A 14,501-nucleotide genomic window follows, 5' to 3' on the forward strand; every position below is an offset into this window, starting at 1 on the left:
AATAGATACTTTGTCTTATACTGAGATATGTTTCTTTATTTATAAAACTATCATCAAATAAAAATGAAAAAAATTCATTTTTATTTCCTATCCTGAACTTCAAATAGTCAGAACAAGGATTTTACTATCAGACTTAAAACGAATTTTCAGAAACTCAGTAAGAAAAATACAAAAAGTCTCGAGAATAATATTTTATTCAAGAATACAAAAAAATCATCTAAGCTAAGAAAATTTTCAGTAAATAACACATCTCAGAAGATAGAGAAAAACCTTGATATGTTTTGAAGAGTAAGAATATGATTCGATTATATCAAGATCAAACTGCGAGAACTATTTTCTGTTATATAAATGATGAATAATAAATTAAAAGAAATGAAAAGTCTTGATGTTGCATCTTACTAAATATTTCTGTTGCAAGAAATTCATATACAAAATTCCTTCTGATTTCTATGCAACACAAAAGAAGCATCGCATCCTTTTTTCTTTTCAACGAAAAATGTTGAAAATTTGTATGTAGTTGTATTCATTAGCGATATCAGTTTTTCAGTTTTCGAACTTGTGATCTTTTGTTTCCGGAACGATCTGCTCGTTTCCTGCATTTGGGCTCGGTTGCTTTTCCGTCTTTTTCACCATCCAAATCTCATTGATTCTATGGAAAAGTTGGTAGGGAGGATCATACCAAGCAGTGTAGTAGTAGCTTTTATCTATGCTGATGTCTTTTTTCACCAATTCGGCCAATTTGTGCGATTCCTCCAGCCAATCAGTTTCTGTTGCTCTGCCTTCGAAGACTCTAAAAGAAATATATCCCGTGAATATATTTGAAAAATCTGAGTATTTCTTATTATTACAGAAATTGCTATTTCTACAGATACTAACGTGAAAGTCAAATATATATGTATATCAGTGTTTTCCCATTTTGCAAAGTAACATTATAAATTGAAAATTATTTTAAAATTCCATTATTCTTTTCTTTAAACCGCTATAAAATAAGGTCTGTTGAATAATTGTTTTATATTTAATGCAATTTATTATCTCAAAATTCAATTAGGATTTAACTATAATAAGCATGTGATAAGGATTAAAGATTTATTTTAAAAGCTCATTTAAACACTGAGTCACATATTATAACTTGTCAACATATATATATATAGTCTGCAAAAAAAACTATCACAAAAATAATATGACATTAAAAATAAGATCAAATAGTAAAATAAAAAAAAAACTATCATTTTTACGGAAGTAAAATGACGAGGTTGGAAAATTTTAAGAAGGATGTCTTTTAGAGTTTTTGATAAAAGTAGCCTTAATGCTTTGGTTACTAACCAATTGCGATAGAAAGACGTGCAACGCACTTCCAAATACCTTTGTCACAGAATCGCCAATGACGAGCTACACGCAGGCAATTGTCAAAGAAGTACAAAAGAAGTTCACGCCCCATCCATTGTGATTGTTTTCATAAGCACAATCTTACAACGAAAATGAATTCATTTAAAGATATAAATCTTTTTTTACGATTTCTATAAGGTATCGATATTTTGTGTGACCTCTCCACGAATTTCAGCAGACTATTTTGATACGCTCAAGGACCGCGGTGGCCTGGTGGTAAGGTCTCGGCTTCGGAACCGAAGGGCTTCAGGTTCGAGACCCTATTCCACTGAAGAACCGTCGTGTAAACGGATCTGGGGCATGTTAAACGTCCTCCCACTAGTGTGGCGTGGTGTTGAGAGGGGGTACCAACTCAGGTGTCGTCCTCGTCATCTGACTGCGGTTAAAATTACGAGGTCTGTCCCAAAATAATCCTAGTGTTGCTCTAAAACGGAATGTTAATATAACTAAACTAAACTTGATACGCTAACCTCGAATTTCTAGCCATCGCATGTGGTTAATCCCTTAATTGTCGTATGTTTGCCGTTCTGATTATCATTTCTTAAATTTATAAGTTGAAATTATATCGTTAAAAGACGTTACAACTCGACACAAAAATTTTATATTATCCTCAAACATCTCAAATATTCTGTGGATTTTTCGTTGAATGAGTAAAAAAACTTTTTCTCGAAATAGGAAGAGTCATCTAATTAGATAACAGAAAATCAAAACAAACGGAATAAAATGTGGAACTAACAATGGCAGAACAACAAAACAATGAGCAGTGACATATTTTGAATCGAGGGATCAATTTCCTCAACAATAAATGCTTACGTGTGGGTCGATTGGGATCAATTTTTAATTGTATAAAAATTGAGTCAAACTTTCTTTTAGGCATAGTAGGTCAACAATTAGATGTTTAGATTCAAAAAGTTTATTTATCTTTTCAAGGCTCCATTGATTTGCCACCTCGAGAGAAGGTTGGTTTTAGCGTGCTTTTTAATATCGTTGAAAAGAACAAAAGAATTAGATCCTTATATTGTGGTACTCCGAGACTGAAAAGAGGATCAAAGATTTTACTCTGACATTGACCATAAATAAATATTTAATTTATTTTGTTACGAGATATTTCTAGATGATTTCGATTGTTTTTATATTTATGCTTCATAAAGTTAAGATGATTAAATGATGACGCCGACCATGACATTTTTGAATATAGACATGAAACAGATTTTTTTTTAATCAACTGTTTAATTTGTAATAAAAACAATCCGTTCCATGAATGTGATTAAAAATAATGGATCTTTAGTCAAAATCAGAAAATACTCTAAAATTTCAGAAAGTGTATTCCAAATCATATATTTTGAAAGTTGATATTTGTTTTTGATTTTTGAACTAGCATTGCGCTTTTACTGTTTATAATTTGTTGCTCCTGCAATGGATTTTCCTCGGATTTATGCTTGAGTTAATTAATATTTTTGAGTTTTCAGTTGTAATGCATGTTCTTGCGAATCTTTTCCGCCTACTTTTATACACTTTACACTCTATTCTGTAGGTTAAACTGTTAAGAATTAATTAAATAAGGGAATGACATTTGATGAAATCTATTCTCGAATCCAGTTCCAAAATCGATACTCCTCCACTATGGCACTGAAACTTTAACTGAAGAGTAGATTAGGGTAAGATCAATTTCCAATAAATCAACAAAGTTCGTTTTCCGAAAAAAATTGTGTAATGTTTTAGTGCCACATTTTAATTTCTTTTTATTTTCAATATTAAAGCTGAACAAAATCTTGATCTTAGCATTGGTGAATTATTTAAGTAAGATTCTGTTAATGAATCGAAGAAATATTAATGTCAACGAAGGAACAATTTCCAAATAAAATCGAAAATTACGAATATTGTGTACTACTCTACGTTCAATCAAAAACTAGTGTATTTAAACTTTCGTTGATTTGCTGATGGATCTATCTAATTTTTCGAATATGGACCAGTGGCAGATATCCAAATAGGCAGTTAGATAGCTACCATGAGCCATTAATCTGAGAAGAGACCGTAAGTATGCCGATTTTTTAAAAAAAATATTTTCTTATTTATCATATAAAAAGTTATTTGTAAAAATAATCTATGGAAGATAAATTTCTCGATAATATTAACACTTTATCAAGCATAATTATTTAGGTACCTATATGTTCCATTATGATTACTTAGTTATTGGAATATTTATAAAATTAGACATCAGCTTCAGTAATATTTTGTAGAAATGTAGATGCTGTACAGTCTGGAGTCATAATAGATAAATAAAAATAAATGCATATTCACTATGTTAATAAAAAAATGTATATTAAACTAAAATAAAATAAAGCATTTACATGTTAAAAATGCCCTGAAATACGAAATCAAATTAACCGTCTTATTGAAAGGAGACTTCATAATATTAACTGCATAAGCCCACAAAATAACTAAACTCTCCTTTAATATGAATTTTATTAAAACTCTACTGAGCATATAAAATCCACTGATTATACTATTAAAAATCTAATGATATATAGTATAATACAATCTCCTGTTGTTTGGGTTTAAAATGAAAGTATTGTCATGTTCACTGAATATTGACTAATTTTCTTGAGTAATTAAGCAAAAGAAATTATAGTAAAAACTATGAATAATTTATGTATGTTGTAAATGTATTATGTTTACTATGCATTAAGCTTATAAATAAAATGCATAATACATTTTCATGGATTATTCATTTTATATTTATTTAATAATACAAGTGATGTATATTATAAAATGTTTGTAATTCCAGCATGTAATTTTATGAAAGAAAAAATAATAATATGTACCTAAGAATATTTAAAATCATTTATTTTCCTGCTTTGATATGTTTTTTTGATCATATTTACTAATAATGTGACAATCGGTAATAAATAAATGATCAGCAAATGTATTACTACATGTTTAAATAAAGCAAAAATAAATTATTTTAACAAATGCACTCATTTTAGGCTAAATGCCTGAATTTTCACAATTGGGTTTGCAGATCTATAGTCCTAAGTCAGTAAATATTGTTTTAGAACAGGCTATTTACGGAAAGAAAGTTGTTTGTCAATGTGCTAGATTTTTGAGATTTTATACACTTCTGAATAATCGATGGAAATACAGTATTTTAATATTTTTAGAATTTAATTATCTCTTATTCGATTAATTTTATTAAATTTCCATAATAAACCAGTGGCGCCACCTTGTAGTAAATTGTGGAAAATTGAATTTCGAAATTCAATTTTCTAGTTTATTTATTTACGAATTAATGATAAAATTTTTAAAAAATAATTTAATCAAAAAATTATCTTTTTAGTAATATTGTTTTATTTTTATTATTTTTAGAGATTTCTTTATCACATTTATTTGAAATTGAACTCACATATTACATGAATATAATAATCTTTATAATGGCTGAATATAAATTTATTTGAATAGCAGAACCACTAATGCAGCTAAAGTAACATCGATTATTCTTGTTATAAACCAAAATTATCAAAATATTAAATATTAAACGAACGGCTCACTTGGATTTAAATCGTTTTATTGCTGCTAACAAATTAGAAATCGAAATTCGAAAACAAGAAAATTAATGAATGTTGATAAAATATAAATTAAAAGATGATATCCACTGTATCATCATTCATCGCATGATAACTTTGACTAACGGACAATTATCTCTTGTGAACTCTACTAATGGAAATTCTATTTAAAGGACAAAATCAAAATCTATCCAAACATTGCCTAACATAAAAAAAGCATTTGCTCATAAAACCACACAAAAAAATAACATGCACCGACTTTTCCAATGCCATTCATCATTTAGATTAACTGTTCGAAGTATTAACATAATAAATCAAGTCTTTTGATTACCACGGATGGAAATTTTCATGTTTTACTATTTTTTTTTATTTAATAATCATTTGCTCGTAATTTTTATCGTCATCTGAGAGTGCTTCGTATTAATAACTGAATGAATGAATGAATAATTGCTTTTATCTTGTGGTCGGAAGTGATTTTATTCCATTACTTCGTATGCATTGTTACACGAGAGGGTATCATCAGTTTTTCATAAGCAGTTCTTTACTTGATTAATTTATCGAGCAAGGAATTAATCAGTTACTCAGTGGCAGGTGTATTTATGCAGATGACGCTGATAACATTCATCTATTTTAATTTAAAGTGAAAAACTGATCAAATAATGATATTTTAAAAGAATACGTTGATTAATGAGATTTTGTTTTAAAATATGTATAAATTAAATAATTCAAAATTAATGCAAAAAAATCTCTAGTGCTGGCTATGGCCTAGTAGGAAAATCTCGGCTTGGTTACAATTTCGGAGTCCAATTCTATCAAGTAACCTGTCTTCTAATGTCTCTAATGTTAACTACATGTCTCTAATCACGCACGTTAAAACTTAAGCCGTAGTCTAAACGTCTTTCCGTTAACGTGGTGTGGAAATTTTGAAAGATGAGTGCTATTCAGGCATCCTCGATATCTGACCAATACTCAAACTTATAAGATCTATACCAAATTAGCTCTCTTATTATTTGTAAATGGGACGTTAAAATAAAAAGTCTAAACAAAGCAATAAACATAAGCTAAATATTACTAAGCCTTTCATTTCGAAAACGGATCTATAACTTGGTTAATTTCTAATTTCCGACTTTTGCATTTCATAGAAACTCTGTATTTTATTTATCACGTCACAAAAGTATATATATATATATATCAGTATAAAATAGAAGTGGCACATTTCGGTGAGTTTTGAGAGGCAGTCCATTCACTTGCTTAAGTGAAGTGGTTTATATTTTGGAATAGAATGAGATTGTGTATTTGGACCTCTTCCCTTTAGGTCAGGTATCAGCAATTTGTGGTTTCAAAATCTCAAGAGTCCTTAGGTTGATGTGGTGCGGAAGTTTGAAGAAAGAGACCGGGTCTCAAAATTACAAAACTGGTCGCAAAATAGTCCTTATGTTGTTTCCAAATAGGAAGTAACTGAATTAATCTATACCGCAGCCGTATCATATGAGAGCGTAAGTGCAGCTTTTCTTTAGTAAATAATATGCATATAATAAAACATTAATATTAAATATAAGAAAATTTTATCGTATTATTTGGTGAATATTGTTTGAATACTTTTCTATCTGCCCTTAGCCTTGTTCTCTTTCTTTTGTTGTCAACAATTACCTAATTTCCAAAATCATTAATTAAACCAGCAGGATAATGTAGCAGATTGTTATGAGCGAGAATAGAACCTGGGACCTTTTGGTTCGCAGCCGAGTAACAAGACCACAAGACAAAAGTAATTACTCGTGTTTCGTAGCTGTTATCTGGCTTATAAGCTTTTCACCACAATAGTCTCGGATTGAAACTTTCTTGCATGTTCTCTGATAAAGGCATCATTCCCTTCCCTTCATAAAATTTGTGAAGATTTAGCAAGGCCGTGGAAGTGCTCAGAATTTTATTTTTAGAATCCAACACATAAGCGTATGCATTGAATATAATACGATGAGCATGTATTTTCAGATTTAGCACATGAGTGATGTATATAATAAATATAGCATAGAATATTTACTGTATCCAGGTTGCCTTGGTGATACGGCCCAGGCTTTGTCTCCGCTTTAGGTTCAAAATCCGTATCCACTTAAGATGTGTCTCGTAAAGATTCTGGTGCACGTTAAATCATATGTAAGTCTAAACACGGAACGAACATAACGTCTAAAGGCTTTCAAGTTTGCATTTTAGACGCCTTTTTTTTTTTTTTTTTTTTTTTTTACCGACTAACCATAACTACAATCACACATCAGGCTTGATTTACCTAAGTTGCTTACGCTTAACGAATGTACAAAGTGACAGACACAGACGGATCGAGTTCAAAATTTGATTCAGACATATACAACAGTATACCGATATATGGGGGCCTATATATTTAATTAGTTTTGATTGGCGCTATGTTTCAACTAAGGGATGAGTTAGCTTTGCAGTACACATTATGTACAATTTTTGCCAACGAACTCGAAAATTCTGGCTTTCATTCACAAGTGATACACTTGATCATATAAGCACAAATCTTGTATCAAATCACAATCTTGTTAAAAGAATGCAAATTTGTATAGGTGTTGAGAATGAATATTTTACAGAATTTAATGAAATTTAATTAATTCGTTATTTCCCGATTCTGTCTTTTTAATAATCATTTGTGATATGTATATAATCTTTAAAATTACAACAAAAATCACACCCGAACACTAGTAAGAGGTATGAAAAACTGGTTTTGATCAATAAATTCGCCCTTTAATATTCCAAAATAATTTCCAAATAGAAGCATGAAATTCCTTATAAATGAATGTAAGAAAAATATTTAATTCATTGAATTTTTTTTCTTTATGAGAGAAAGTATAAAAATTTAATTTTTCTAACCTTTAATTATCCTTATATGAGGAAGTTAAAGCATTTTGCACATTTGAGTGTCTTATTTGATGAAATTTTGCAATAGGACGTATACGTGTAATTACAGGGAAACGCTATTCTAGGGAAATAAACGGTTATTTCATCTTGGGGGGAAAACCCAGTATAATAGGTAGGTAAAACAGTTTTGATTATTTAAATAAACATACAGTTGTTTTATAATTGTTTTCTTTAGAATTGAGGATTGTGAATACTTTTAGCTTTTAAACCAAAATAGTGTAAATACGAAGCATAAATATTTGACAAATGGGAAATCGATAATTATAAATTTCTATTAATCCCGGTATCTAATATATCAATATTTTCCTAATGCTCTCAGCCAAAATACTGCCACCCCAGACAAAGGGTGGCTCTAAGGGTGACGATTAGGACAAATGTTTGGTTTTGCTGTCCCTAGAATGGGCCCTGCATATAATAGCTTAAGACGACATTAAATACATTTTTTTTGTGTGCTTTAATTAATTTTTTTCAATTTAGACAAATATACAAATCAAGAATAAAACGTAATCAATTTTTTTTATTTGGGGAAGGATCAGAAAATCGAATCTTTTATTTTATTTATTTGTATGTTTTTTTACAGAAGTTTATTATGCTATAGTTATATATCATTGTTAATATCATGTTTTGGTTTTGGGTAGGATGATTGAAATTATTCTATTAGAAAATCCAACTCTAATAAAAGATTTTTCTTTAAATGGAGGCCTGGTGAAGATTTGATTCATCGTCGTACATTAAACATTCACATTTCATGTGACGTAAAAGTCTGAAGAACAATGAACCGGTTCAGGTGTTACTCCTGTTATTTACACGACTGAAAATAAGGAAGTAGTAAAACAGTCATTATATTTTTTTTAAAAGGACCCTTAATCTAACTAAACATCTAAATTAATTTCTGTGGCTCTCTTATCCGAAAGAATTCTTGTGGTTTTAATCCTCATCTTTAATTTTAAACAAAAAAGAATGGAAAATAAGTATTTCAACTCATTTTTAAAATCATTTGCAATCATTACTGAGAACATTTACGAAAAAAAACTAAAACATTTTTTGTGAATGTTTTCATTCTCCCAACTAAATGCAAAGCATCTGAAAATGTAAACAAAAATAATATGCGGAATAAAATCCAAAATAAAAATAATAAACTGGATGTTGAATAAAAAAAAGATCAAAACATTCTAACACAAAAGAATGGCAAATATTTCATAAAATGAATGTGCGGTGCTTCAATTGCTGAAAAACGTTTCTTCTCTTGTAATCCTATTAGCAACAATTATGCAAGGAAATATTTTCATGTTTTTCGCAACAAATATATTTACCTTCCATAATAAATTTCTTTGAAGTCTGCTTCACTTATTTCTTAGCTTTGAAAAGTATAAATTCGCATGAAATTACAGAGGTGCATCTTTTTTAATTACTACCATTTACAACTTTTGTTTAACAAAAATTTAATATTACATCAGAGTGCATTTTAAAGAGTAATTCGAGACTTTTACAATAAATAAAATTCGTGAGAGCTTAAAGTAAATATCTAAAACGGCATCTCAAACATTATTCCGTTTTGAAATAAGAACTGGAAATATGATAAGGAAAAAAGATAACTTTTCGAAAATATATTTTATTTCTATCAATATATATAATGTAGTGTCACTTATTTGCAAAGTTTGAATCTAATCTTTATAAATATTTAAAGGGAATTTTTAAAATTCTTATAAAATATTAATTCAAATATTCATTTTGAGAACTCAGACAAAACTTATTCAAAAAATTCCATTCACATATATCTAGTATTTCAATCAGTTTTCATTATATTATTAGAAATTTATAAGTTATTTTCATTAAAAATTCCTTTTATCCAGCGTTTGCCAATATTTACTAGATATTATATTGTAATAATATTTCTTAAAACAATGTTTTTTCTCTAAAAATTAATTTTAGTTTATTTTAAATCGCTAGTTATTTTCTGTAAAATAAAAACTGGTAAATTACTAGTTCTAACTAGTTAACTTAGTTTACAAGCAATAAACTATAAAAATTAACTAGTAAAACTATAAATTATGCATTAAAATACTGTAGAGAATTTAGGAAATATTTAAAAGCCAAAATACGAAAAAGGAATACGTTGAATGCCATTTGACTATCTTTTAATGAACTAATTGGCGAAAAAAAAAGAAATTTGAATAAAAACTTTAAATTGTATTTTTTTAAATTTTGAGGAAAATATGTTAATTGTCAAATAAAGAATTTGCACAATAGTTAGTGAAGAGTCTTGGCTTTGATAAGAGTTACATTTCATTTGAGTGGAAATTTCAGGGATTTATTTCGAATGAGATGATAAAAGAAATATTTGCTTCAGTATTTTTTTTTTGTTACTCTATACGAATAATACATCGAGATGTTTAAATGTTAGAAATTTTGCTATAACGAATAAGTAACTTGCAAAAAATAATGTTTATAAAAAACTGAAATGACGAATTTATTAACAAAATGAACATTCTAAATGTAAAAATCATTCATTTATATTCAATCCTATGGTCATAGATTGCTGGGTTGGTCTTGTTAAGCCAAATATAAGAGGCAAAAGTGGAAAGAGCACATATTTTCTAACTTCTAATTAGCATTCCATATATTTGCTCCAATTGTTCCATTTATCATGAAACAATTTAAGCCATCTGCTATGAAATATTCTGAAAGTACATGAAATATTCTATAGTTTCATATATGAAACTCTATGTGAACGTTTCATTCTATGATAAGCGAAGATTCGCAGAGTTCCATACGCCAACAATGCTCTATGAAACGCTCTTGGCGTACGAAATATGGCAACCTGTTTATCAAGAGACATCCAAAACATGTTCCTTTAAAGCAATATGCTACTGTTTTGAATGAATTAAGTTTTTAAAGGGCAGCCATTGTTTTAGTAAAAGTACACGAAAATATTTTTTCAATTCAGGTTATTTTCAGAAAAAGTGATCTATTTAAAGCTTATTAAGTTATTATTATATAACTTCCGAAAGCAAGGGTCTTATATTCTTAACCTAGGTCAGAAGACAGCAAAATTGATGTATAAGCTCAAAATTTGATATTAATATGAGCTAAAACGGAAATAAAGTAAAAGTTACTGTAGTAAATCAATTTGGCGCAGTTTCCACGAGATCTTATTGTAGAATATATAGAAGGCTAATCGCGATATATTATGCTCTTATAAATATTGGAGTCATAATTATCCGAATTGCCTCCTATATTTGAAGGAAACAATTTTCTCTCCAGATCATAGATGATTTTTAAGGATATAGCTATTGCATTCAAAATATGAATTTCACCAATGTCTGTAGAAATATAACGCTTTATTTTCTGAATTTTAATTGTTTCATTAGGTTTTAACGATAAAAAATATTATTAATGTATATCATTTATTTAATATAATAAAAATAATATCAGTAATAATATAAAAATAAAATTGTGTTTAGTTAAATAAGCATAGGGTTAGGTTTAGTTTGGTTATGTTAACGTCCCGTTTCAAAGCAACACTAGGGCCGTTTCAGGACGGACCTCGTAATTTTGAACCACGGTCAGATGACAAGGACGACACCTGAGCTGGCATCCCCCTCTCCACACCACACCACACCAGAGGGAGGACGTTTGGCCAGGACGGATTTAACGCTTACCAGACCCGCTTACACGACGATTCTTTGGTGGAATCGGGTCTCGAACTTGAAACCCTCAGGTTCCGAAGCTGAGTCCTTACCACCAAGCATAAGGTTAGAAAAAAAAGGTATGTATAAAAAGTGCGCTAGCTTATCCTGATTATCATTCCAGTGACTTGTTCTCAGAGGGTTAATAAACAATTACTTGACTTTAGAAACTTGGCAGCATTTAAAATATATCGCTTTAAACGTTTTCTTTCGGATTAAGATTGCATTAAACAATTAAAGTCAAGGATGTCATCTAAAGTGCTAATCAGGAAATCCATTTTCCTCTTTCGGCAACCAATGGATGGCCGGATGTATTTTTACTTCCTTGTGTTTGAAGGGGAAAATATTGTATTCTTTAAAAAAATTTTTTCTTCTAGAGTGTGACGGATCTCCAAGTTTCCGTCATCCCAAAGTCAGAAAACCAAATTTTTTAAAAATTACATCTGTCTGTTGGTCTGCTTGTGAACATGATACTCAAAAACGCTTTGGTGTCAGGAAATGAAATTTGGTATGTTGGCTTTACACCAAATTTCAAGATTTCTGTCAAATTTTGAAAGAAATTTTTTCAAAAGAAATCCATAAGTATAAAGATCTAGATCTAGAAGTTACAAAGTGTAAAGATTTAGATGGATAAAAATTGGCGTTTAAAATGTAGATATGTATATAATTTTGATCTAAATATATCCAAAACGTCTGTCTGTCTATATTTTCTCGTGAAAGCAAATGTGACAACTTAAGACCCAATGATTTAAATCGATTAACTTGGATCTGTGCGACTATCCACATCAATTGTAAGGGCAACAACTTTATACAAGGGGGGGGGGATAGTACTTTTGTTAGAAAATATGCTAGAAAGTTTCGGGAGACCATTCCAGCACGTTCTCTTTCAAATTTGACATTTGCGGCTGATAATACGGCTGATATGTAAATGAAATATACAATGGATAGGTAATAGAATTCCCATTAAAATAGTTCTATAAAGATTGCGGACATTTTTTAATAAGTGAGTTGAACTGTCCTGGTATGTGCAAGTTTCCTGCTGCAGTAGATTTAGTAGTCTGCTACACAATGTTAAAACAACAGAAAACAATGTTAATAAATGTTAAAAAAAACAATGTTAATAAGCTTTACCTGACTGCATAACGCATCGGGGGATCCTTTTCAATAAAGAGGGCTGTGTCCAGAGGATAGGGGGCAGTTTCGGCCATATCAGCAGGAATGAGAAAAGACATAATGAAAATGGTAGCGCATGTAGCCCCGTGGCAAGGTACTATGCGGGTGCGAATAGGAGTCGTTGTATTCATCTTCATCCCTATAATGAAAGCAAAATTTTAAGAATAATTTAAAGTAATTATTATCTATAATATAAAAACCCAGCAACGTAATAATAATACCCAAAGAGACTGGGTATTAAAAATCCTTTAATCTCCATTATAACTGGATGCTCAAATCCCATAATTTATGTTAGCATAAAGCAGCTCAGATATATTTTTTAATTTTAAATTGATTTATTTGTTGTTATGCAAATAAAGCTAAGCATGAATAAAAATTTGTTACGAGATCGTAAACTTCTCATTTTATTTGTATTTTTATTTATTTTATGAAAGAGCAAAATTTAATAAGCTTAGTTCTGCAATTTTTATTGTTTTATGTTTAAGCTGATTCATTGCGTTCTTACTTTACTGACCAATTGTAGATTTGTATTAATATTTTAATTTGCATTTGGAATTGCATTTTTTTTTCTGTTAGTGGATCACTAATTACATGAAGCTTATTTTTTGTGATTAATTTTGATATGAGTGCGCGTGGACAAAATGGCCATATTAGAAAACGTTTTGTATATTAAAAATATATAAAACTATAAATTTACATCCAGAGTTTACTGAAAATATTTTTTTTTATTTCTTAAGCACTCTGCAAATATGCATGAGAATTTCGAGTACAACTTTCTTTAGTTAATTGCGATAATCAGATTTGAGATATTATTAAAAGTATAACAGTCTGTCTAAACAGACACGTTTTTTAATAATAAACATCTGAGTATGAAAAATAATTAATTTGGTGATAGTTAATGATAATAAGAATACGCCACATGATTTTTATTGATAAGGAGAATTACACGTGATTTTTTTAAAATTTCACCTCAACGACCTCAGGGTTGTGAAAGTTTTGTGATAGTTTCAGTTTCGAACACCAGAAAGTCGCATAGAGGAAAATGCAAGGCTATTATCTACGTCATCCAAAGTTAACAGAATTGGTTAGAAATCCATATAGCATTAAAGCACGACTTAAATCTAGTTTAGTCAAATTGATCTATTGACAGATATAGAAAATTGTGTAATTTTGGAAAATATGTTCAAAATAACTTTTTCAACTTTTATTTCTGTAAACCAAAAAGTATAATTTTTTTATTATCGTTATTTTCGACTTTTTAATCTTTATGATTCAAAATTGTGAATAACATGTAGTCTTGAAATCATTTTTTTTCTGAATTTCAATATCAGATTTCGCCGTGTGTACTAAATCAAAATTTTAATCAATCGATTAAATGATTGTTAAATTCTGAAAATAATAAAATAAAATGATGTATTGTCATCGACAACACACATCTATCAATTACAGAATTTAATCATACAAATAAGCAAATTTTAGCAAAAAAACAAATAGTAAAATGATATTTTATTTTTAAGAAATAAATAATATTTTGGTGGAATTTGTTTCCATAAAACATTAATTAAGGAACAGTTTTCACCAATATTTTTGTTCCTATAAAATAAAATAGCAGCATTTTATAATTATAAGTTAAAAACATCATACAAGGCCAAGTATTATAAACTGATGCATAATTTTAAAAAGACGAGCATGTTTTATTTAGATGACCGAGCATACATAGTTTCTACAAAAAATATGCTTTACTGCCTGTTTATCAAAA

The 14,501-nt window shown here is 29.2% G+C and overlaps 1 protein-coding gene across 1 annotated transcript in view; it reads right to left on the reverse strand.

Moving 5' to 3' along the window:
• Positions 1-221: 221 nt before the first annotated feature.
• The window catches only part of LOC129961684 (heme-binding protein 2-like), a 36,355-nt gene continuing 22,075 nt past the window's right edge, over positions 222-14,501 (reverse strand). Inside the window, exons 5-6 of the mRNA XM_056075218.1 lie at positions 12,701-12,881; positions 222-790 (exon numbers count right to left, since the gene is read on the reverse strand). Of these exons, the coding sequence (XP_055931193.1) occupies positions 544-790; positions 12,701-12,881 (428 nt within the window). The 3' untranslated portion in view covers positions 222-543. The remainder of the gene's footprint in view (positions 791-12,700; positions 12,882-14,501) is intronic.

The sequence above is a fragment of the Argiope bruennichi genome, chromosome 2 (assembly GCF_947563725.1).
Source record: "Argiope bruennichi chromosome 2, qqArgBrue1.1, whole genome shotgun sequence".
Classification (NCBI taxonomy): Eukaryota; Metazoa; Arthropoda; class Arachnida; order Araneae; family Araneidae; genus Argiope; species Argiope bruennichi.